General features: G+C 42.8%; 1 protein-coding gene across 1 annotated transcript in view; it reads left to right on the top strand.

Annotated features, from left to right (window-relative positions):
• The window catches only part of LOC111951019 (homeobox protein PKNOX2), a 130,317-nt gene that overhangs the window by 80,723 nt on the left and 24,586 nt on the right, over positions 1-25,008 (top strand). Inside the window, exons 5-8 of the mRNA XM_023968982.2 lie at positions 12,283-12,454; positions 17,638-17,823; positions 22,005-22,140; positions 23,186-23,283. Of these exons, the coding sequence (XP_023824750.2) occupies positions 12,283-12,454; positions 17,638-17,823; positions 22,005-22,140; positions 23,186-23,283 (592 nt within the window). The remainder of the gene's footprint in view (positions 1-12,282; positions 12,455-17,637; positions 17,824-22,004; positions 22,141-23,185; positions 23,284-25,008) is intronic.

Here is a 25,008-nt window from a genome sequence, read left to right as displayed (position 1 = left end):
GGGTTAGGTTTTAACCATTTAATTGGATTGCTGTGAGCAAAATCTGCAAAAGACAGTTCTGACCCCTTCCCTCTATGCACTCTGGAATCACCCCCAGGATAGCCACCAAGGAGTGTTGTGGTGTTTCTACATGGTACACCTCATTTAAAGCTGTATAAACATCATCCCAATACACTTTCAACATGACCAGAATGTATGTACATAGTTGCTCACTTGTTCCCATTTCAACCATTCTTGAGTGACAAAACGTTTTTACATGGACAAAGGTTTACACAATGCTGTTCGAGGTCACTGCTCTAATTGTGTTACACAGAATGAAAATAGCCAACAGTACTATAGACCCTAAGTCTGGAAGATACATTTTGCACCATGAGTACAATTGTATTGTGGTTTTCAAGAGCGTGCAACATTAAAGGTCCTGGTTGATAGTCTGTTTTCATATTCTTATTTTAGGCTCTTATCCTTATGTAAAGAAGCCTACATCATAAAATGGCAACTACTTCTAAACATCTAATCAACACACTTCATGGATTGGTGACAATCCCTGTTGAATTCATGGTGTGTTTTGGTCAAATCAGAACACAATGTGTTCTCAACTTCACTCCAATAGTTGACTATTAATTCAGTATAGTTTTCAAACTATAGTACCGAAATAAAATAAACTGTTGCCTGTCTTCTGAATGGGTGAATAAAGGTTGTAATCTTATTGATCAACGTCTCAACCAAATATTACCCATATTTCCGTGTTGAAATGACATGTGTCCAGTGAAATTATCTGCTGCACATCCAGTGGCAGGCTAAGATGCAGGAGTAAATGCATATGATTGAGTGAAAAAGCAGCCTACACAAACTTTAATCAGAAGCAATTAAAACTCAAATTGCATCTGATTGAAGTGTTCAGAGATTCCTTTTTCACCACCTGACAAGTAAACAAAATAACGAACAAACTGTTTGACTCAACCCCGTATCACTGTGTTATCAAAAGTTTGGACTAGGGTTTTAAAAATCTTGTAATTTTCCCACAATTCCCAGAACTCCTGGTTGAAGGATTTCTGACACCCTACTTATTCCCTTCTGATTCTGTGAATCTTCAATCCAGGAATAATGAAAACTTGGGGATTTTGGAGAAGTTGTGCAACCCTAGTTTGGATCGTTTTCTCATGTTGCCTAGAACATTTAGCTATGGTATGAATCAATATGAAGACGTTAAGTGGGAATGATATGGAAATGATCAGTCTGGAAAGCCCCCTCTGTTTAATATAGTGGTTCCAACTTCTGCAACTCAGGCAAGAATGACTGTTCACTGCAGTATCTTTATTCTTGATGTCAATGTAAAGGAGAAAATATATATCAATGTTTTGTCAGAAAATACAGAGATGGGCAAAGTTTATGGATACTTGCCTAGAATTGACTGGACAAGACTATAACAGGAAACAAGTGAAATAGAACAGAAGATTAAAAACATATTAATCACTTCTTGTTATTCGGAAATCCAACTAGCCTACGGATCTGGTTGCACTCACAAAATAAATGTGTCATACTTGCTTCCCTTATAGAAAAGGGTCTGAGCCTTTGTAGTGCTTGGTGAGGGGGGTCTCACCTGAAGAGGCAGAAGGAGACCTCGGTCTCCCACATGACATATCCTTGGAGCATGAATGCTCAAGATTCTCTGCTGGAAAATATTGGACCACATGGCAATTCTTGGTCAAATTAGAACACCTTTCCCAAATACATCGATCAAGAATGAGAATAAGGGGTTGGCTTATGTTGTGAAGGGTCCACCGCACTATAAATCGATCGGTGGGACTTGCGCAACGTTTTAGTTTGCCGTTTCCCATCCACACACTTGGTGGCTTGCATGGTGTTTTAGTTTGCCATTTCACCTCACCACCAATACTTGGTGGCTTGCAAGGCGTTTTATCCTTTTGCTTCTTAGTGGCAGTGGTACAGGTTATGGCGCTTGGGTAGACCCTCTCCCACCAAAGAACACATGCAAGTGTAAAAGTGTAAAAAGGCAACCTAAAAAGCCATGTGAGAGACCAAGATAATTCTCTGAAATAATAGATTAGACAACGTCATGCCAATTGTTTTTACAAATGGAATACCTTTATCAAATACAATGATCAAGAATAAGATGTTGGGGCCTCCCGAGTGGAGCAGAGGTCTAAGGCATTGCATCGCAGTGCATCATGCTTGAGGCATTACAGCAGACCGAGACCGGGAGACCCACGAGGCAGCGCACAATTGGCCCAGCGTCGTCTGGGTTAGGGGAGGGCTTGTCCGGCCGGGATTCCTTGTCCCATTGCACTCTAGCGACTCCTTGCAGCGGCCGGGTGCCTGCGAGCTGACGTCGGTCACCAGTTGTACGGTGTTTCTTCTGACACGTCGGTGCGGCTGGCTTCCGAGTTAAGCGAGCTTGGCAGGGTCATGTTTTGGAGGACGCACGGCTCTCAACCTTCGCCTCTCCCGAATCCGTACAGGAGTTGCAGCGATGGGACTGTAATTGGATATCACGAAATTAGGGAGAAAAAGGGGTCGTCATTACTTGGTGGCTTGTGCTGCATTTGAGCCTTCTTGGTAGCAGTGGCACAAGTTCTGGTGTATCAGGGAACATTTTGGAAGGGGCTTGGGTAGACCTTTGCCTGAAAATAAAGTGTAAAATAACATCCTTTTAAGTTTTATTGGTGATAAAAACTTCTAAATAGTCAACATAAAACACATAACCAATTTTAAACCAAAATTCTACAACATGCAAAAGTTAACCTCAAAAGCCCTACCCCTAGCCTGGAAGTCCGGACGGATTTCAGCTCAGTTTCACTACACTAACAATGGTGAAACATGGAATGATTCTGTCCCGGGTTGAGGCTACCGTCCCTCTAGCCACACGCTTGGAGATTTGAATGGATCAATTAAAGTAACACGGTAAAAGGTCCTACCACTCTATTAACAGGCAAGGTGGTTGTTTGGTGTCTAACGTTTAGGGAAAATTAGTCGATTAGTAAACAGCATGGCAGACTACCATACTTATATAACTTGGAGGCAGTACTGGCTGGAGGTGGGAGATGACATTCCTCATGCAATTCTAAACACGCGACAATATAAAGAATAAAAACCATGCCAATTAAAATGAATGTACACAAACTGCCAATATGTTTGAGTTTGAGTTTATTTGAGTTTATTTTATTTTTACAGGGACAGTACACATTAATCAACGTTTCAGTAAAGGTGCCGGTGTTAGCCAGCCGGCTGATTTTCAACTGCAGTCCCTGGGCAGGTTATTAAACACAATTACAATATAGACAATCATTGAGGAGTGAGCACACGCAGAGCAACATAGGACAAGCAAGACATAGCATACAGACAGAGCAACATAGAACAAAAAGCAGCAAGACAAAATTCATAAAAGCAACAAAGTGTTTCCACACCTCACAAGCTACAGACAACAGACAACATGGAAAGCGGCAATACACAGCTAGGGATTATGTTCACAAATCTGATTGACCTTTAGTCATGTCTTCATGCATTTTGTGAAAGTGTGAAAGTGTGATATGTGGTACAGAAGCTCTCACAGAGAAAGCGGATTTACTAAAGGTGCTTTTCCTTAAGGGAACTATACAGTCACCTCTCATGGCAGACCTTGTGGATCTTGTGGAGGGGAACCAGGCCATTTAGGATCTTGAACACAAGACATGCGTCGGTGTATTGCACAAGATTTTCCCAACTCAGGAGCTCATGCTTTCTGAGGATGTAACAGTGATGATGGCTATTGGGCTTCCTATCAAGCACTTTGAGAGCCTGTTTGTAGACAGACTGAATAGGTTTTAATGTTGTACAGCAAGCTTGGGCCCAACTAGTCAAGCAGTATGTTAAGTGGGGGAGTATCATAGATTTGAAGTACAGTTTTGCTACCTCTGTAGTCAAACAATTTCGTATAAATCGGAAATTAGCTAGGTTGAATTTGGTTATCTGAATGACCTTTTTCACATGCTTTTTAAAAGAGAGGTTGGAATCAAGTATGATGCCAAGGTACTTAAAATCAGATACCACCTGGAGCTTCTCCCCTGACACATAGACATCTGGCTCAGTAGCATCTGTTGCCCTCTTTGTGAAGAACATGCAAACAGTTTTTTCACATTGAGATGCAAACACGAGTCACTGAGCCACTTTGTAACCTGGACCATTACAGTAGTGAGTTCTTGTGCAGCTTGTTGTTTGCTCTTTGCATGCACATATATCACTGTATCATCTGCATACATTTGAACTTCAGACCCAGTACAGACAGAAGGCTGATCATTAATGTAAAGGCTGAACAGGAGGGGCCCCAGTATTGACCCTTGGGGCACGCCCACATCATAGCTAAGAGTGGACGACAGCTCATTGCTCACTCTGACACACTGAGTTCTGCCTTCAAGGTATGATTTCATCCATCTCAAGTCATTGGGAGAAAAGTTGAACTTGGACAATTTTGTGATGAGAATCTCATGGTTAACAGTATGTGTTGAAACATACCAGTTATAAATTCTTTGAATGTAGTTTTCTTTCGGTTTCTCTTGGAGAGCTCCTCCACTTCACTGGCTTTGATGATTTTGACATCTTCACATTGCTGTTTTGATTCTGAATGGTGGGTGAAGCTTCAAAACAATTTAACAACCAGCAATGTTTACTTATTGCATTTTCAAGTGTAATGTATCTGCTATTTACCTGATAAGATGGTGCCCGAAGAGGATGGCTGATGTTTTACATGCTCCTAACCAACTTTGCCTTTTGTTAGTTTTTTTGCGTTGTTTGTAACTTCTTATTTTGTACATAATGTTGCTGATACCGTCTCTTATGACCATAAATAAATTCTGTACATCAGAACAGCAATTCCTCACCATAACTGGAAGAAGCTTTTTCCTTTAATGAGTCCGACGAGAAGGATATACTGCTTTCCCGGGAGAACTAGCCCAAATCACCGTAATTTGCGTTAAGAAAAGATGGAGGAAAAGAGGGCACAGATCAGGCTGCCTTCTGAGAATCCTTAGGCGAGTGAGTGAAGTCCCACTGCCATCTGTTCTACTTGCTAACATGCAATCATTGGAAAATAAAATTGATGACCTACGATTATGATTATCCTACCAATGGTGATGATAGTTGGATGTTCTTGGCAGTATGTTTCACTTGGCTTGATTCAGACAGTTGCCTCGTCTCTTGTACCAATGGATTATGTGGGTTTTTATTTATTTTTATTTTCTGCACTTTTTCATGATGTCCAATTGGTAGTTACAGTCTTGTCCCATCGCTGCAAATCCCGTACGGACTCAAGCCACACTGCTTCTTGACAACCTGCTTGCTTAACCTGAAAGCCAGCCGCAACAATGTGTTGGGGGAAACACCGTACAGCTGGCAACCGAAGTCAGTGTTCATGGGACAAGGACATCCCGGCCGGCCAAACCCTCCCCTAACCCGGACGACGCTGGGCCAATTGTGTGCAGCCTCATGGGTCTCCCGGTCGTGGCCTGATGCGACACAGCGTCTCCAGGTTAGACCTTTTTGGAAACATCCTTCAATACTATGGGACCAGTGTAAAGCAAAAACTACCTGTACTCAGTGGCCTTTCATCAGTCAAGTCCTGCCAGTCACCGAGGTTGTCAGGCAAATTATTTTGGCAATAAACCTTTGAAAGGAGATCAGAGCCTCTGACAATTTGATTTTCTGACAGGAAGACAGTGCATATTTTAGGGCCTCATTTAAGGAAAATCATGACACCCAAGCACACCTTATGCATATAATCTAATAGAAACCATGAAATACAAGAAACTCCAGAGTCTACTAATGGAGATGTAGCTACTTGATGGCTAGCCATGTAGGCCAAGTTATTGAATTCATATTTTCTCTCTGGATGTGTCCCCTCGGAGTGTAACTCTACCCTTCCATTCCAATAGCGTTTAATCTTAAACGATTTATTCCATCCCTGGTGTGGTTATTTTCATTAGCCCAAGATCCCAGCTTCACACATATACCACCCTTTGTTGCAGTTTGAGAAGATCCTGCTTCACACAATCAGACGACCTCTTAATCTCATCCCTATCAAACAACCTTTCAGTACGATCACTTGTTGTAACACTGGAGGTGTCACTCACGTTACCATCTACACTAGTTTCAGTAGAAATGTCAGATTTTCCATTATCGCTAGACTGTCCAAGAGCTAAAACAGCTGCATGGCATTTACGCCACCGTTGATGATAAGTCACAGCTCAATTGCAGTAGTCCAACAAACAATCAAAATAAGTCTATAGGTGATAAAATGATTGTTTTACCTCTTCAGCAATTGTCTTCTTCTCCACGGGCTTGTTTAGCTTGAAATTGGTTGTGCTCTGTGTTAATTATCGTAGGCTTCTCATACTAATAAGGCAATCAGGTCAATTGGGTGCAGGTGTCAGACGGCATCACAAACAGGTTGACTAGATATGGCAACACTTCATGCAATGTAAATCACAAAACATCATATGAAAATGTAGCCCTATAAATAGAATGCCAAATTCATGATATTAATACACTGCTCAAAAAAATAAAGGGAACACTAAAATAACACATCCTAGATCTGAATGAATGAAATATTCTTATTAAATACTTTTTTCTTTACATAGTTGAATGTGCTGACAACAAAATCACACAAAAATTATCAATGGAAATCAAATTTATCAACCCATGGAGGTCTGGATTTGGAGTCACACTCAAAATTAAAGTGGAAAACCACACTACAGGCTGATCCAACTTTTCTATGAGCAATGCATCCTGATAAAAAAGTACCGAAATTATGAAGGACTCAGTAGTGTTGTGTGGCCTCCACGTGCCTGTATGACCTCCTACAACGCCTGGCATGCTCCTGAGTGGCGGATGGTCTCCTGAGGGATCTCTCCCAGACCTGGACTAAAGCATCCGCCAACTCCTGGACAGTCTGTGGTGCAACGTGGCGTTGGTGGATGGAGGGAGACATGTCCCAGATGTGCTCAATTGGATTCAGGTCTGGGACTGGCGGGCCAGTCCATAGCATCAATGCCTTCCCTTGCAGGAACTGCTGACACACTCCAGCCACATGAGGTCTAGCATTGTCTTGCATTAGGAGGAACCCAGGGCCAACCGCACCAGCATATGTCTACAAAGGGGTCTGAAGATCTCATTCTCGGTACCTAATGGCAGTCAGGCTACCTCTGGCGAGCCCATGTAGGGCTGTGCGGCCCCCCAAAGAAATGCACCCCACACCATGACTGACCCACCGCCAAACCGGTCATGCTGGAAGATGTTGCAGGCAGCAGAACGTTCTCTCCCGGCGTCTCCAGACTCTGTCACGTCTGTCACGTGCTCAGTGTGAACCTGCTTTCATCTGTGAAGAGCACAGGGCGCCAGTGGCGAATTTGCCAATCTTGGTGTTCCTGGCAACCAAACTTCCTGCATGGTGTTGGGCTGTAGAGCAACAACCCCCACTGTGGACGTCGGGCCTCATACCACCCTCATGGAGTCTGTTTCTGACTGTTTGAGCAGACACATGCACATTTGTGCCTGCTGGGAGTGCATTTTGCAGGGCTCTGGCAGTGCTCCTCCTTGCACAAAGGCGGAGTAGCGTCCTGCTGCTGGGTTGTTGCCCTCCTACGCCTCCTCCACGTCTCCTGATGTACTGGCCTGTCTCTCTGGTAGCAGCGCTCCATGCTTTGGACACTACGCTGACAGACACAGCAAACCTTCTTGCCACAACTCGCATTGATGTGCCATCCTGGATGAGCTGCACTACCTGAGCCACTTGTGTGGGTTGTAGACTCCGTCTCATGCTACCACTAGAGTGAAAGCACCGCCAGCATTCAAAAGTGACCAAAACATCAGCCAGGAAGCATAGGAACTGAGAAGTGGTCTGTGGTCACAGCTGCAGAACCACTCCTTTATTGGGGGTGTCTTGCTAATTGCCTTAATTTCCATCTTTCTCCATTTCCATTTGCACAACAGCATGTGAAATGTATTGTCAATCATGTGTGCTTCCTAAGTGGACAGTTTGATTTCACAGAAGTGTGATTGACTTGGAGTTACCTTGTGTTGTTTAAGTGTTCCCTTTTTTTTTTGAGCAGTTGTATATATAATAATAGATCATCATATATATATACTGAAAAAAATATAAACTGTCACAAAACACAATGCCACAGATGTCTCAAGTTTTGAGGGAGTGTGCAATTGGCATGCTGACTGCAAGAATGTCCACCAGAGCTGTTGCCAGAGAATTGAATGTTCATTTCTCTACCAATGTCGTTTTAGAAAATTTGCAGTATGTCCAACTGGCCTCACTGCAGACCACGTGTAACCACACCAGCCCAGGACATCTGTCACGTTCTTGACCTTAGTTTCTTTTTTATGTTTTATTTTAGTTGGTCAGGGCGGTGAATTGGGGTGGGCATTCTATGTTGTTTTTCTATGTTTTGTTCTAGTCGTTATATTTCTATGTGTTTGGCCTAGTATGGTTCTCAATCAGAATCAGGTGTCTATCGTTGTCTCTGATTGAGAATCATACTTAGGTAGCCTGTTTTCCCACTATGGGTTGTGGGTAGTTATTTTCTGTTTATTGTTTTTGTTTGCACCTTACAGAACTGTTCGTTTGTCGGTTTGTTGTTTTTGTTTAGTATTCATTCTTTATTAAATTATTATGAATACGTACCACGCTGCACTTTGGTCCTCTTCTCCTTCCACCAACGACAACCGTTACAACCTCCACAACCGGCTTTTTCACCTACGGGATTGTCTGAGACTAGCCACCCGGACAGCTGATGAAACTGCGTAGTATTTCCGTCTGTAATAAAGCCCTTTTGTGGGTAAAAACTAATTCTGAATGGCTGGGCCTTGCTCCCCAGTGGGTGGATCAGTCTCCCAAGTGGGTGGGCCTATACCCTCCCAGGCTCACACATGGGTGTGCCCCTTTCCAGTCATGTGAAATCTATAGATTATGGCTTAATTTATTTATTTAAATTGACTGATTTCTTTATATGAACTGTAACTCATTAAAATCGTTGAAATTGTTGCATGTTGCGTTTATATTTTTTGTTCAGAGTATTATGAATAACATATTTATCAAATACAATTTCCAAAGGTGAAAGTGTATTAATATAATACATGTGTCATCCTATTTATAGGGCTAATAGTAAATACTTCTACATTTCTATCAATCAATCATAAATTAATGATAGTATACCTAGCTACACATTGAAATGATGGTGTCCTTTGGGCAAATCAGATGGCAATGTACTACATTAAATGTAGCCTACATAAACCCAATCTTATTCTGAATTTACTTTCACATAGCTTGTGTAAAACAAGTTAAAGGATTTACTCTTAATTATTCAATGTTATTACGGCAGCTATGCAAATGAGTATGGAAGCTGATCAGTGTCCGTATGTGTTGAGATGATAGCTCAGCAGAAACTAACACAACTTGTTTCCAAAGCTAAGCATAGGTACATAGGATCTGATGTTGCATGTATAGAGCATATGCTGCAATTCCCATGTAGATTCTAAGTGAGATTTTTTGCAATTTTACATGGATTTCAACGTATACAGAACATAGTTTTGATGATTATGTTGAAGTTAGGTTAAGTAATTGTATTTCAATGTTTGCAACGCAGGTTGAAATGATATGAAAACACTACTGGTTGATTACTTTTTGCAAATCCAAATGTGTTTCAATCAGATTCAATGTGTCACGTTCGTCATAATGATTGGACCAAGGCACAGCGTGCGTAGAGTTCCACAAATTTTAATAAATCGAAACTCACCAAACAAGCACAGGACGGGACAGTACCCCCCCCCCCAAAGGTGCGGACTCAGACCGCAAAACCTGACTCAATAGGGGAGGGTCCGGGTGGGCATGTACCGTCGGGGGTGGCTCCGGTGCGGGACGAAGTACCCACTCCGCTCGCAGATACGTCGTCCTCCATGGCCGCTCTGGTGCGGGGATCGTCGCCGGAAGCTCCGGACCGTGGGTCGTTGCCGGAGGAACCGGACCGTGGATCGTCATCCGTAGGAACCGGACCGAGGATCGTCGCCGGAGGCTCCGGACCGCAGACCGTCTCAGTAGGTTCCGGACCATCTCAGGAAGTTCCGGACCGTGGACCGTCTCAGGAGGTTCTGGACCGTGGACCGTCTCAGGAGGTTCCGGCCTGTGGACCGTCACAGGAAGCTCTGGACTGGGAACTGTCGCCGGAAGCTTAGTGCGTGGGACCAGCACTGGTGGTACCGGGCTGGTGACACGCACCTCAGGACGAGCGCGAGGAGCAGGCACAGGACATACTGGACTGTGGAGGCGCACTGAAGCCCTGATGCGTGGGACCGGTACAGGTGGCACCGGGCTGATGACACACACCTCAGGGTGCGGGGAGGAGGCACAGGACGTACTGGACTGTGGACACGCACTCCAAGGAGAGTGCGAGGAGCAGGAACAGGACGCACCTGACTGGGAACACACACTTGAGGGAGAGTGCGAGGAGCAGGTGTTACACCCCTGAAAAAGGGGAGAAAGAATCACGAGTGTGATACGGAATGTTTACTCATTAAAACTTTTAGTGCAATGAGAAAAAGACCGCGATTTCTTCGTGAACTTGAGTGGAGACCAGAGCAATCGATCTCAGGCTCATAGATTAAGAGCATTTAGTAGATCACAGATTAACACTTTTACCCACGACAAAATAAAGTAATCAACATAACGTTTACACATTCCTCTCACAATTCGTACCCTTTGTATGCTTGACGGATTTTAACAAAATTATATAAATGTTATCAATCTATCAACTAATACTGAATGCATGATCTTCTTAACCTTAGATGTTTTAAGATCCTCACATACTACGAACTTACTAATACTTTTTAATGTATAACAGGCTATTAGTATTTCCTTTAACCTGTCACACAGGCACAGGACATACCGGGCTGTGGAGACGTACTGGAGACCTGGTGTGTATAGCCGGCATCAATTGTTCCGGAACTTTAACACACTTCTCAGGACGAGTACGGAGAGCTGACTCAGGTTGCACCAGACTGACAACACGTTCCTTTATTACAAATCCGTGAATCCTCCACCAACTCAACAACTCTCCCATTTCTCTCTCCTCCAAATTCTCCTTCTCCCAGACTGGCTCTGGTTCACTCCTCGGCTCCGCCGACTGCTCCATGTGCCCCCCCCAAAGAATTTTTCTTGGGGTTTCTGTGGCCTTCCTCCCCGACTTTGTCGCTGTCCCTACTTCGCTGCTTCCGTCTGCTTCCATGGCAGGGTCTTGTCCCCTGCCATAACCTCCTCCCATGTCCATGATGTCCTCCACTCCCTTTTCTCCCGAGCCCAGGATCCCTGCTCCTCCTGGCCACGCTGCTTGGTCCTTTGGTGGTGGGATCTTCTGTCAGGTCCGTCATAATGATTGGACCAAGGCGCAGCGTGCATAGAGTTCCACAAATAGAGTTCCACGAAACTCACCAAACAAAACAAACAAGCACAAACGAAACGTGACGTTCTGGGTTGCTCACAGGCAGCTACACAAACACAAGATCCCACAAAGCACAAAAGGGGAAATGGCTGCCTAAACATGATCCCCAATCAGAGACAACGATAAACAGCTGCCTCTGATTGGGAAACATACCAGGCCAACATAGATGATTAAACACCTAGATAACCCACCCTAGTCATTGTTACGCCCCAGCCACCATAGAGAATAAACAGCTCTCTATGGTCAGGGCGTGACACAACGTCAGAATATGTTGACAAATTACATTGAAATAACTAGTTTGTGCCCAGTCGGATCTCATTGTCTTCCGTTTTCTTTGTCTGTTGCATTTGTCTTTTGAGTTAACGATCAAGTTATCTTGCTAATGCAGTTCCTGGGTGTCAAATAGAGCATTGTTGCAGTTAAACATGCTGTAGTTAACACACAATGCACAACTAAACTTCCCTCTAAGGCCGGGATTGAATCTGATCGCACATTGGGACAATGCGCCAATTTAGGTAATTTCCGATTGAGCCGACATATGCAGTGTTTACTGTGAATGTGGTCTCAGCGAACATGGAAACATTGCCTTTAAAAGGACCATTGTCGAAAAAGCGCGATCGGATTGAATACCGTTCTCAATCTGTTAACATGATACATACCTCAAATACGCCAATACCGAATAACTGAGTTATTTTTCCTCTTTGTACCTAGAACTACTACTTATATGGCATTCAAGATACAGCTAGAGCAGTTATGAAGTTCAACTACTTCCTGTCTTCTCCTATCCTTCCAGACACCCTCTATTCCCACTGCTGGCCCTGCTGTTTGAGAAGTGTGAGCAGGCCACCCAGGGCTCCGAGTGCATCACCTCTGCTAGCTTCGATGTGGACATTGAAAACTTTGTCCACCAGCAGGAGCAGGACCACAAGCCGTTCTTCAGCGAGGACCCTGAGCTGGACAACCTGGTTAGTACCCTGCCTGGGGGCCATCTAAATAGTTTAACGTGGATTTTAACCATCTCAAAGTCTAACATGGCTTCCTAATATTGAGCAGTTATCGCAATAGTCATACTGTAATGACTTCCTCCACCAGTAGAGAGAGCAAATCATCCTCAACTTTAGTAAGCCACGCTGGACTACTGAGATGTCTCCTCAGCGTTAGGAAGCTCTGTTAAATATCCCTTTCAGGTCCCACCCACAATAATCTTATTTTCTCTCTCACCCTTTCTCATGTATACAGTTCTCTCTTCAATTAGCTCTCTCTCTCTTGCTCTCTCACACACGTCTACCTCTACCCCCTCCCTCTTGTACCTCTTACTTTCCTCCTTTGTCTCTCTCTCTCTATTTCTATTCTATTCACCCTTTCTCTCTCTTCCCCTTTCCCACTCTTCCCCTCATGATATCTCCCTCCTACCATTCTATGACAGCTAGCAGTAATTAGAAATTAGGAGAAATAGGGAAGGTGGCTGGGGAGAGAGAGAGATGGAAGGTCGGCTCTCATCATTATGGGGGTACTCGGCCGACAAGTGGTGCGGCAGTCAATTAACCCCGCATCTGTGTGCTTTACGAGGTGCCGGCCGTGGACTGGCCCTGGCACACACTAACTCTTCCACAGGACAGTAAGCTGAAGCTGACTGGCTGAGATGGCACAAGGCCCGATTAAACAAGCAGCGGTAATTGTCATGTAACATCTCACCCGGCTCGAATTGGACTCTTACGATATTACCTTACTTAGAATATCTCAACAGCATGGGATATTAGGTGAGAAGGACATCTCCAATAAGAATCCCTATTGTAAACTCGCTAGGGTGATGACAACTAGGGTTTTAACTTCAGGTAGAATGCTTATAGATTTGTTATTATGTAAGGATATTCTTTCATGCATTTAAATGAAGATGAAACAGTAAATGACTCCACCAATGCAACAGACATAAGGTTCAAGATGTATATTGTCACATTTTCAATGTACCACATCAAAAGAAATGAAAATAATAAACCCCAATGATTTTTCACAACCCGTGTCCAAATTACTTTCAAGATTGCTTCAACGCGTTGGCATGCGTTGGAGCTAAAAAAGAAGAAGTCCCGAAGCACCCCATCGTTGTGGTTACTCACTAACGTTACTCGTAGATATTTCCACAGCGAAGTATAACAGTTCCGTGCAGCTGTCCTCACAAGATCCACAGCAAGCACAGCTATCAATGCAGACAGTACTCATTATTAACAGCAACAGATATGCCATGGAAACATGAACTCGTTATTCTTCCACAAGCAATTCTCTCCAGGTCTCGCACGATGCTAGGCTGACCTCGAGGCTGTCAAATACCGCCACGATGAGACGGTAGATTCAGTCTACTAAGTCTTTCTTAACAAAATAATAATACTCTCTTATAAAATAAAATCAGTATTTCCCTTCAAAACTCGGTAGATACGTGTTTTGTTCTATTTTTATCATCTTCTTTCATAGTTTTTCTTCACCAACACTGATAATGTTCACCATATGTGAATTGATTTCCCCCCATCTATCTTCAGAGTTCGTACTGTTAGGTGAACTAAACAGGAATATGCTTAACACCCCGGCCGTCCTACAATCTAAGATAGATGCCCTCAATATCACACAAATTATTAAGGAACCTACCAAGTACAACCCTAAATCTGTAACCATGGGCACCCTCTTAGATATCATCCTGACCAACTTACCCTCAAAATACACATCTGCTGTCTTCAACGAGGATCTCAGCGATCACTGCCTCATTGCCTGTGTGCGGAATGGGTCCGCGGTCAAACGACCACCCCTCATCACTGTCAAACGCTCCCTAAAAAACTTCAGCGAGCAAGCCTATCTAATCGACCTGGCCCGGGTATCCTGGAAGGATACTGACCTCATCCCATCAGTAGAGGATGCCTGGTTGCTCTTTAAAAGTGCTTTCCTCGCCATCTTAAATAAGCTTGCAAGAACAGAACAGATATAGCCCTTGGTTCACCCCAGACTTGACTGCCCTTGACCAGCACAAAAACATCCTCTGGCGTTCTGCATTAGCATGAAATAGCCCCTGCGATATGCAACTTTTCAGGGAAGTCAGGAACCAATATACTCAGTCAGTTAGGAAAGCTAAGGCTAACTTTTTCAAACAGAAATTTGCATCCTGTAGCACTAATTTCAAAAAGTTTTGGGACACTGTAAAGTCCATGGAGAATAAGAGCACCTCCTCCCAGCTGCCCACTGCACTGAGGATATGAAACACTGTCACCACCAATAAATCTACGATAACTGATAATTTCAATAAGCATTTGTCTACGGCTGGCCATGCTTTCCACCTGGCTACACCTACCCAGGGCAACAGCTCAACATCCCCTGCAGCAACTTGCCCAAGCTTCTCCTTCACCCAAATCCAGACAGTTGATGTTCTGAAAGAGCTGCCAAATCTGGATCCCTACAAATAAGCTGGGATAGACAATCTGGACCCTCTCTTTCTAAAATGATCCGCCGAAATTGTTGCAACCCCTATTACTAGCCTGTTCACCCTCACTTTCGTATCGTCTGAGATCCCCAAAGATTGGAAAGCTGCCGCGGTCCTCCCCCTTTTCAAAGGGTTCGACACTCTAGACCCAAACTGCTATAGACCTATATCCATTCTGCCCTGCCTTTCTAAAATCTTCGAAAGCCAAGTTATCAAACAGATTGCCGACCATTTTGAATCCCACCGTACCTTCTCCACTATGCAATCTGGTTTACGAGCTGGTCATGGGTGCACCTCAGCCACGCTCAAGGTCCTAAACGACATCATAACCAGGATCAATAAAAGGGAGTACTGTGCAGCCGTCTTCATCGACCTGGCCAAGGCTTTCAACTCTGTCAATCACCGCATTCTTATTGGCAGACTCAATAGCCTTGGTTTCTCAAATGACTGCCTCGCCTGGTTCACCAACTAATTCTCAGATAGAGTTCAGTGTGTCAAATCGGAGGGCCTGTTGTCCGGACCTCTGGCAGTCTCTATGGTGGTGCCACAGGCTTCAATTCTCAGGCCGACTCTTTTCTCTGTATATATCAATGATGTCAATCTTGCTGCTGGTGATTCTTTGATCCACCTCTACGCAGACGACACCATTCTGTATACCTGTGGCCCTTCTTTGGACACTGTGTTAACATCTCCAAACAAGCTTCAATGCCATACACCACTCCTTCCGTCTTCCGTGGCCTAAATGCAACCGATTGTTGCCCGCACCCGCCCGCCCGACTAGCATCACTACTCTATACGGTTTTGACTTAGAATATGTGGACAACTGCAAATACGTGTCTGGTTAGACTGTTAGACTGTAAACTCTCCTTCCAGACTCACATTAAGCATCTCCAATCCAAAATTATATCTAGAATTGGCTTCATATTTCGCAACAAAGCCTCCTTCACTCATGCTGCCAAACATACCCTCGTAAAACTGACTATCCTACCGATCCTTGACTTTGGCAATGTCATTTACAAAATAGCCTCCAACACTCTACTCAGCAAACTGGATATAGTCTATCACAGTGCCATCCGCATATTCTACCCACCACTGCGACCTACCTGTATGCTCTCGTTGGCTGGTCCTTACTACATATTCGTCGCCAAACCCACTGGCTCCAGGTCATCTATAAGTCTTTGCTCGGTAAAGCCCCGCCTTGTCTAAGCTCACTGGTCACCATAGTAACACCCACCCATAGCATGCGCTCCAGCAGGTATATTTTACTGGTCATCCCCAAAGCCAACACTTCCTTTGTCCGCCTTTCCTTCCAGTTCTCCGCTGCCAATGACTGGAACGAATTGCAAAAATCACTGAAGCTAGAGTCTTATATGTCCCTCTTTAACTTTAAGCATCAGCTGTCAGAGCAGCTTACTTGTACACAGCCATTCTGTAAATAGCACACCCGACTACCTCATCCCCATATTGTTCTTTATCCTCTTGCTCTTTTGCACCCCAGTACCTCTACTTGCACATCATCATCTGCACATCAATCACTTCGGTGTTAATGCTAAGTTGTCATTATTTCACCTCTATGGCCTATTTATTGCCTTACCTCCCTACTCTTCTACATTTTCACACACTGTACATCGATGGTTCTATTGTGTTATTGACTATGCGTTTGTTTATGTGTAACTCTGTGTTGTTGTTTTTGTCACACTGCTTTCCTTTATCTTGGCCAGGTAGCAGTTGTAAATGAGAACTTGTTCTCAAATGGCCTACCTGGTTTAATAAAGGTGAAATAAAATAAAATAAATAAAAATGTCTCTTCCTCTTTCTTCAACGTCTCTTTCCCAGTTCTCCTGTTAACCAGTTCAACTCTCCCATTGACCACAGCTTAACAAGCTACCTAATTGGTCAAAACTTAAACTTAAACGTAAACCAACCTTTTCACTTGTACATTAAATAAATATTTATTCAAAAGAAATGCATTAACGACATTACAATACAGAAGCAATTTGATCATCTTTTACATCTAACACCAATGCATTATAACAAATAAACTCAAAACTTGGTTTTAACAAGGGTATTACAGTCAGATTTATCTCCTCCTTGGCCAAGCACTTTCCCACCCCATTCTGGTGCCCTTGAGTGCTGACTTTGAGAGAGTGAACACAGGAATGGGAAGCCTGGTTGGGAAAAGGATTGGATCATGGTGAAGAACTTTGAGAGGGTCATGGATTAGCAAGTGTTATGTCAAGGGCTATCTGAGAATGTTCAGGGACTGACAGACTAGGGCCAGCACATCATCTATAAGGCACACAAGGGGTCTGTCCAGAAACAACCCCTAGCCCCTGGGGATTTCTTGTGGCGTCCATTGTCAATTATTGATCCTGCTGGGTTATATATCTTTGGTGCAAACTGGAGAAGGCAACGATGGAGCTAGTCAATGTTGAGCCAGCCTAGCATTCAGGCTAGCATGTAGCAGGTAGCCTACTTCTCCTGTCATTGAGCCTGCTGGCTTTGTCTCTCTCTCCTCAGATGGTGAAGGCCATCCAGGTGCTAAGGTTACACTTTTTTAAAGCTGGAGAGAGCAACAATGGAGCTAGCTAAAGTTGAGCTAGCTCAGACTAGCATGAAATCTAGCATATAGCCTCCTTCTTTCCCCAGTCATTGAGCCTGCTTATTTTCCGCTCTCTCTCTCCTCAGATGGTGAAGGCCATCCAGGTGCTGAGGATCCACCTGCTGGAACTGGAGAAGGTTAATGAGCTCTGTAAGGACTTTTGCAACCGCTACATTACCTGCCTCAAGACCAAGATGCACAGCGACAACCTGCTCCGCAATGACCTGGGCGGGCCCTACTCGCCCTCGCACACCTCACTTAGCCTGCAGCAGGTAAGAGACAGACATACAAAAACTCATTGAATCAACATTGTTTCCATGTCATTTCAACTGCAAAAAAACTGTGATGACATTGAATTAACGGATTGGATTTGCAATAAGTCATCATATTTTAATATTTCATATTTTATATTTTTATATTTTTTACCTAAATCCAATGACATGGAGAATTTTTGTTGCTAATTTCACGTTTAATGTTAGTTGACAAGTCAACCAAAATTAAATCAAAACTAGACTTTGAAATGACATGGGATATGCACACTGGTGCACGCATACACATATGCACTCTAAACAGAATGTCTTTGGTATGCACTTAGAAAGAGCCAACTGTTTCATCTGTTTCGTCTTTTTATTTTTTATGTTAATATATATTACATCAATTTCCCCCTGTTTTCGTTCACTCTAAGGAAGTAACTTCAAGCATGACCCATATCTTTTTCTTTTGACTCTCCATTTATATTTGCAATAGTTCTCAAATTTGACAGAGACAGTTGGAGCCATTCTGCAAATGAGGGCAGCTGCTCCTCTTTCCAATCCCTTAAAATGACCCTTTTAGCAATGAGAGTTAGTGTCCTGTGCATGGAAGCATTTGGTGTATTCTCCGGGAGGTTAATTCCCAGCAAGATAAAGGCTGCATTTGTGTGTATTACATTTTTATTGCACTTTGAAATAGAGAGAATATTATTTTCCAACAGGGTTTGATTTGATTTATTAGGAGCCCAATTAGCCAACGCCAATGGTGACAGGTAGTCTTACTGCGTTCCGACACCTAACAGAAAAGATATTACAGACAAAATACTTTACAATTTATACTGAACAAAAATATAAAACAGACGCCTCACAAGTTGTCAACTGGCAGCTTCATTAAATAGTACCCGCAAAACACCAGTCTCAACGTCAACAGTGAAGAGACGACTCCGGGATGCTGGCCTTCTAGGCAGAGTTCCTCTGTCCAGTGTCTGTGTTCTTTTGCCCATCTTAATCTTTTATTTTTCTTTGCAACTCTGCCTAGAAGGCCAGCATCCCGGAGTTGCCTCTTCACTGTTGATGTTGAGACTGGTGTTATGCGGGTACTATTTAAGGAAGCTGCCAATTGAGGACTTGTGAGGCACCTGTTTCTCAAACTAGACACTCTAATGTACTTGTCCTCTTGCTCAGATATGCACCGGGGCCTCCCACTCCTCTTTCTATTCTGGTTAGAGCCAGTTTGTACTGTTCTGTGAAGCGAATAGTACACAGCGTTGTACGAGATCTTCAGTTTCTTGGCAATTTCTCGCAAGGAATAGCCTTCATTTCTCAGAACAAGAACAGACGAGTTTCAGAAGAAAGTTCTTTGTTTCTGGCCATTTTGAGCCTGTAATCGAACCCACAAATGCTGATGCTCCAGATACTCAACTAGTCTAAAAAGGCCAGTTTTATTTCTTCTTTAATCAGAACTACAGTTTTCAGCGGTGCTAACTTTATTGCAAAATGTTTTTTTAATGATCAATTAGCCTTTTAAAATTATACACTTTGATTAGCTAACACAATGTGCCATTGGAACACAGGAGTGATGGTTGCTGATAATGAGCCTCTGTACGCCTATGTAGATATTCCATTAAAAATCAGCCGTTTCCAGCTACAATAGTCATTTACAACATTAACAATGTCTACACTGTATTTCTGATAAATGTTATGTTATTGTAATGGACAGAAATGTTTGCTTTTCTTTCAAAAACAAGGACATTTCTAAATGACCCCAAACTTTTGAACGATAGTGTACATTTTAAAACATGAACATGTACTGTGCGTGTGTGTGTGTGCATCTATCAGTTAAATGTCAGTACATACAAACAACAAGTAGGTCAGATGGGGGAGAGGCGTTGTGCCGTGAGGTGTTGCTTTATTTGTTTTTTGAAACCAGGTTTGCTGTTCACTTGCACTATATGAGATCGAAGGGAGTCCCATGCATGTATAATACTATACATTTCCTTGAATTTGTTCTGGACCTGGGGACTGTGAAAAGACCCCTGGTGGCATGTCTGGTGGGGTAAGTGTGTCAGTGCTGTGTGTAAGTTGACTATGCAAAAAAAAATGAATTTCCAACACAATGTTTCTTATAAAACAAGAAGTGATGCAGTCAGTCTTACCTCAACTCTTAGCCTAGAGAGACTGACATGCATACTATTGATATTAGCCTTCTTATTTCAATGAAAGGCAAGACGTTCCGCTCTTTTCTGGGACAGCTGCAGCTTAACTAGGTCTTTCTTTACATCCCTATGAGTAGACAATATCAAGATAAGACAAAACTGGAGACTGCAGGATTTGCTTTGTTGAGTGTGGTTTCAAAAAAGCAGAGCATCTCTTTATTATGGACAGACCTTTCCCCATCTTACAACCATTGAATATATATGTTTTGTCCATAACATTTTACAATCTAAGGTTAAACCAAGTAATTTAGTCTCCTCAACTTGTTCAACAGCCACACAATTCATTACCAGATTCAGCTGAGGTCTAAAACTTGTGTGTTCAGAAGCAGTTTATTACTGGCCACCCATTCCAAAACTGACTGCAACTCTTTGTTAAAGATTTCAGTGACTTCATTAGCTGTGGTTGCTGATGCGTATATGGTTGAATCATCAGCATACATGGACACACAGGCTTTGTTTAATGCCAGTGGCAGGTCATTGGTAAAAATAGAAAAGTGTAGAGGGCTTTAAGAGCTTCCCTGTGGTACACTACACTTTACAAGTTTGACATTAGAGAAGATTCCATTAGATAGATAGCTTTGAATCCATGATTTGGCAGCGATTGAAAAGCCATAACACATACGTTTTCAACAACAGGTTGTAGTCAATAATAGCAAAGGCTGCACTGAAATCTAACAGTACAGCTCCCACAATCTTCTTATTATCAATTACTTTCAACCAATAATCAGTAATCATCATGTTGAGTGCTCACTAAGCTATCTGGGGTGGCAGGTAGTCTAGTGGTTATAGTGTTGGGCCAGTAACCGAAAGGTTGCAAGATCGAATCCCTGAGCTGACAGGGTACAAATCTGTCGTTCTGTCCCTGAACAAGGCAGTTAACCACTGTTACTAGGCCGTCATTGTAAATAAGAATTTGTTCTTAACTGACTTGCCTAGTTAAATATATATATTTTTTAAGCATTCTGAAAGTCTGTTGTTAATTTGTTTACAGAGAAATAGCATTGTATTTGGTCAAACACCATTTTTCCCAACAGTTTGCTAAGAGCTGGCAACAGGTTGATAGGTCTGCTTTACCACTTTTGAGTAGCGGAATTACTTTGGCTTCCTTCCAGATCTGAGGACAAACACTTTCCTCTACACTCAGATTAAACGTATGACAGATACGAGTGGATATAGAGTCAGCTACCATTCTCAGTAGCTTTCCATCTAAGTTGTCAATGCCAGGAGGTTTGTCATTATTGATCGACAACAATAGTTTTTCCACTTCTCCCACACTAACTTGACAAAATTCTAACTTACAATGCTTTTCTTTCATTATTAGGACACTTGACCAACTTAGGACACTTGACCACCATACTGTATGTACAAGCACAGGACCATCTGATTTAAATCTCCAATATTTGCTGTCGATTGTCATTTTTGCCTTGTACATTTTAGAGGGAGTCCAATAAGTTCTATTCATTATAATATACTGAACCATTTGTGTTTAAGACTGTGTACATAAAAAATAAAAAAATAAAAAAAAGGCACCTTTTTCCTTTACATTTCTTGTATATTCATCTTCAAATCTTTTTCCTTAACGGAAGGTGTAGTCCCCTTGTATTTTCATGTAATAATTTATACACCCTGGATGCCAGGTGGTTTCTGGAATGGACATCCTTTATAAAACTTTGCAATTAGTTAGAACAATTACATTCAAACATGATTTTATCTGTTGACTTTACTGCCAAGTCTGTTTTGTTTTTCTGAAAGGCCATTACACTTGTGTCCAAACGTCTGAGTCATATTCAGTAGTGTACAACATTGTGGAATGTTTTGATACAAATACATTTTGAAGAACAGACCTTTGTCTCCTAGATGTTGCAATAATGAGTCATGTCAGCTCTATTCATGGAATTTCTATCTGCAACATTCAGTAAGTCCTCAACTGCCCATCTCAGACCCCTCACTGGTTCCCTCTCTTCTTATGACCTCTGACCTCACCAGGACCTCCTCCAGACGTCCTCTCCGTCCATGACATCAGTCTCCAGCTCTGTCAACTCCTCGGGAATCATGGTGCCCACCGGGACCCTGCAACAGGGCAACATTGCCATGACTACCATCAACTCCCACATGGTGTCAGGTGAGAAGCCTTTCCACCTTCCACAAGCCAGTTGTGTGGGTACCTCACCTTCCCTAATATTATGCTTGTTATCATTTATTGGGATGAGTCCTGTCCTGGAAGCAGAACTGAGAGATTCAAAATGGTCTATTTTGTAAAATGTTATGAAAACTAAAATTTGCTTTTTGGTCATAGGCATTAGGGTTAACAGTGTGGTTAATGTTAGAGTTAAGGCTAACGTTAGGTTTAAAGTCAGATTTTATGACTTTGTGGCTGTGCCAGCTAGTGACCACTCTCAGAGCTGCCTCAATAACAAGATTCATGACAAAAAACGCTAACCTGCTAATATTACATCTTTACGTTGTACTTTATAACAACTGGCCCTTTTGCCTATACATTTTAGATACATAGGCAGGAACAGTTGCAGTTTATGTACAAATTGTACAGTGTTCTACCTTGCATGCACAAAATGGACTTACAACAGAATTATCTAAAACAACAACAGGGTGAGAGAAGGTTTAGCCACAATACATGTTATGCACTAAGTATTTATCAATGCTTCTTTCAGCATCATCATGCTGGTAGGTTAGAGCATATCCTATGTAAAACAGAGTCTGTTGACATATAGTTAAGAATAAACATTTTGTGTTAATGAAGGTGTTCTATATCACTCAAGAGTGTGACTATGGGTTTCTTGTTATTATGTACGGCGGAATGTTACCCCTACCCTCCGGAAATCCCTTTCAACCTAGAATAATCAATCTCATTCCAGCTTTCTCTTTGATCACAACACTCAAATTAACTCAAATGTAACACCCATAATCAGAGATTCTAAATTAGTGGTAATTAGTAGCAAAACAACAGCTCCTTCCTCAAGGACCCCGAGGTGAAAGAATATACCTTTTGTTTCGTGCTTTATTCGCGTCGTCCGTGTTTACGTGTTGTTGTTGTTATTGTTGTGTTAGGGTGAGATAATATATCTCTCGAGTTGAAACTGCGCGAGGCCGACTGCTTTTCACAGAAGAAGAAGCCACTTGACTTTCATAATCGCAAATTATACCCTCAGGTGGAACCTTGTATCAGCCGGTTGCCATGGTGACATCGCAAGGGCAGGTGTTAACCCAGGGACTCTCCCAGGGGACCATCCAGATCCAGAATTCACAGGTGAGGCCACCAGCTGCTTTCCTAGCATATCCCTCCCTGCTGTCCCCGCAATCCAGTCGCCCCACAATCAGTGCTGTCCCCACTATCCTTGCTGTCCCCACAATCGATCTTGTCCCCACAATCCCTGCTGTCCCCACAATCCATCTTGTCCCTGGAATCCCTGCTGTTCCCTTTATTCAAGATTCAAAACCATTCTTCTCACCAAAACGTATTGTTGTTATAGGTACACTTATTTCAATGCTTGTGAGAAACCAATTAAAATCATGTCAAATCAACTTTTTGCAGAGAATTTTTTTGAAATAATAGAAAGATAGTAACACGAGGAATAACTACACAATGAGTAACAGTAACTTGGCTATATACAGGTAATTGGTAGATATGTACATACAGTGAATTCAGATAGTATTCAGACCCCTTGACTTTTTCCACATTTTGTTACATTACATCCTTAATCTAAAATTGATTAAATTGTTTTTTACCCTCATCAATCTATACACAATACCCCATAATGACAAAGCAAAAACAGGTTTAGAAATGTTTGCACATTTATTCCAAATAAAAATCTGAAATATCACATTTACATAAGTATCCATATCACATTTACATAAGTTGCTGCACAGCTATTTTCAGGTCTCTCCAGAGATGTTTGATCGGGTTCAAGTCCAGGCTCTGGCTGGGCCACTCAAGGATATTCAGACATGTCCCGAAGGCACTCCTGTGTTGTCTTGGCTGTGCTTAGGGTCATTGTCCTATTGGAAGGTGAACCATTTGTTGGTACCTTCCAACAAGACATCAACCCTAAGTACACAGCCAAGACAACAGAGGAGGGGCTTCGGGACAAGTCTGAATATCCTTGAGTGACCCAGCCAGAGCCCAGACTTGAACCCGATCAAACATCTCTGGAGAGACCTGAAAATAGCTGTGCAGCAACACCCCCCATCAAACCTGACAGAGCTTCAGCTGATCAGCAGAGAAGAATGGGAGAAACTCCCCAAATACAAGTCTGCCAAGCTTGTAGCGTCATACCCATGAAAACGTGAGTCTGTAATTGCTGCCAAAGGTGCTTCAACAAAGTACTGAGTCAAGGGTCTGAATACTTATGTAAATGCAATATTTAAGTTTTGTATTTTTAATACATTTGAGAAGAAAAATACATCTGTTTTTCCTTTGTCATTATGGGGTATTGTGTGTAGTTTGATGAGGGGCACAAAACAATTTAATCCATTTTAAAATAAGGCTGTAGGGTAACAAAATGTGGAAAAAGTCAAGGGGTTTGAATACTTTCCGAATGCACTGTATTTAGCAGGGTTATGGGTTCGGAGGTAGAAGCTGTTCAGGGTCCTGTTGGTTCCAGATTTGGTGCATCGATACCACTTGCCATGCGGTAGTAAAGAGAACAGTCTATGACGTGCGGATGGAGTCTTAAACATTTTTTGGGGCCTTCCTCTGACATTGCCTGGTATAGAAGTTCTGGATGGCAGGGAGCTCTGTCCCAGTGATGTACTGAGCCATACGTACTACCCACTGTAGCGCCTTGCAGTCGGATGCCAAGCAATTTCCATACCAAGCGGTGATGCAGCCTGTCAAGATGCTCTCAATGGTGCAGCTGTAGATCTTTTTGAGGATCTGTGGGCCCATGCCAAATCTTTTCAGCCTCCTGAGGGGGAAGAGGCATTGTCGTGCATTCTTCACCACTGTGTTGGTGTGTGCGTGGACCATGTTAAT

This window comes from Salvelinus sp. IW2-2015, linkage group LG23 (assembly GCF_002910315.2).
Source record: "Salvelinus sp. IW2-2015 linkage group LG23, ASM291031v2, whole genome shotgun sequence".
Classification (NCBI taxonomy): Eukaryota; Metazoa; Chordata; class Actinopteri; order Salmoniformes; family Salmonidae; genus Salvelinus; species Salvelinus sp. IW2-2015.
Note: the sequence above shows the minus strand (reverse complement) of the source record. Positions and strands in the feature narration are given on the sequence as shown.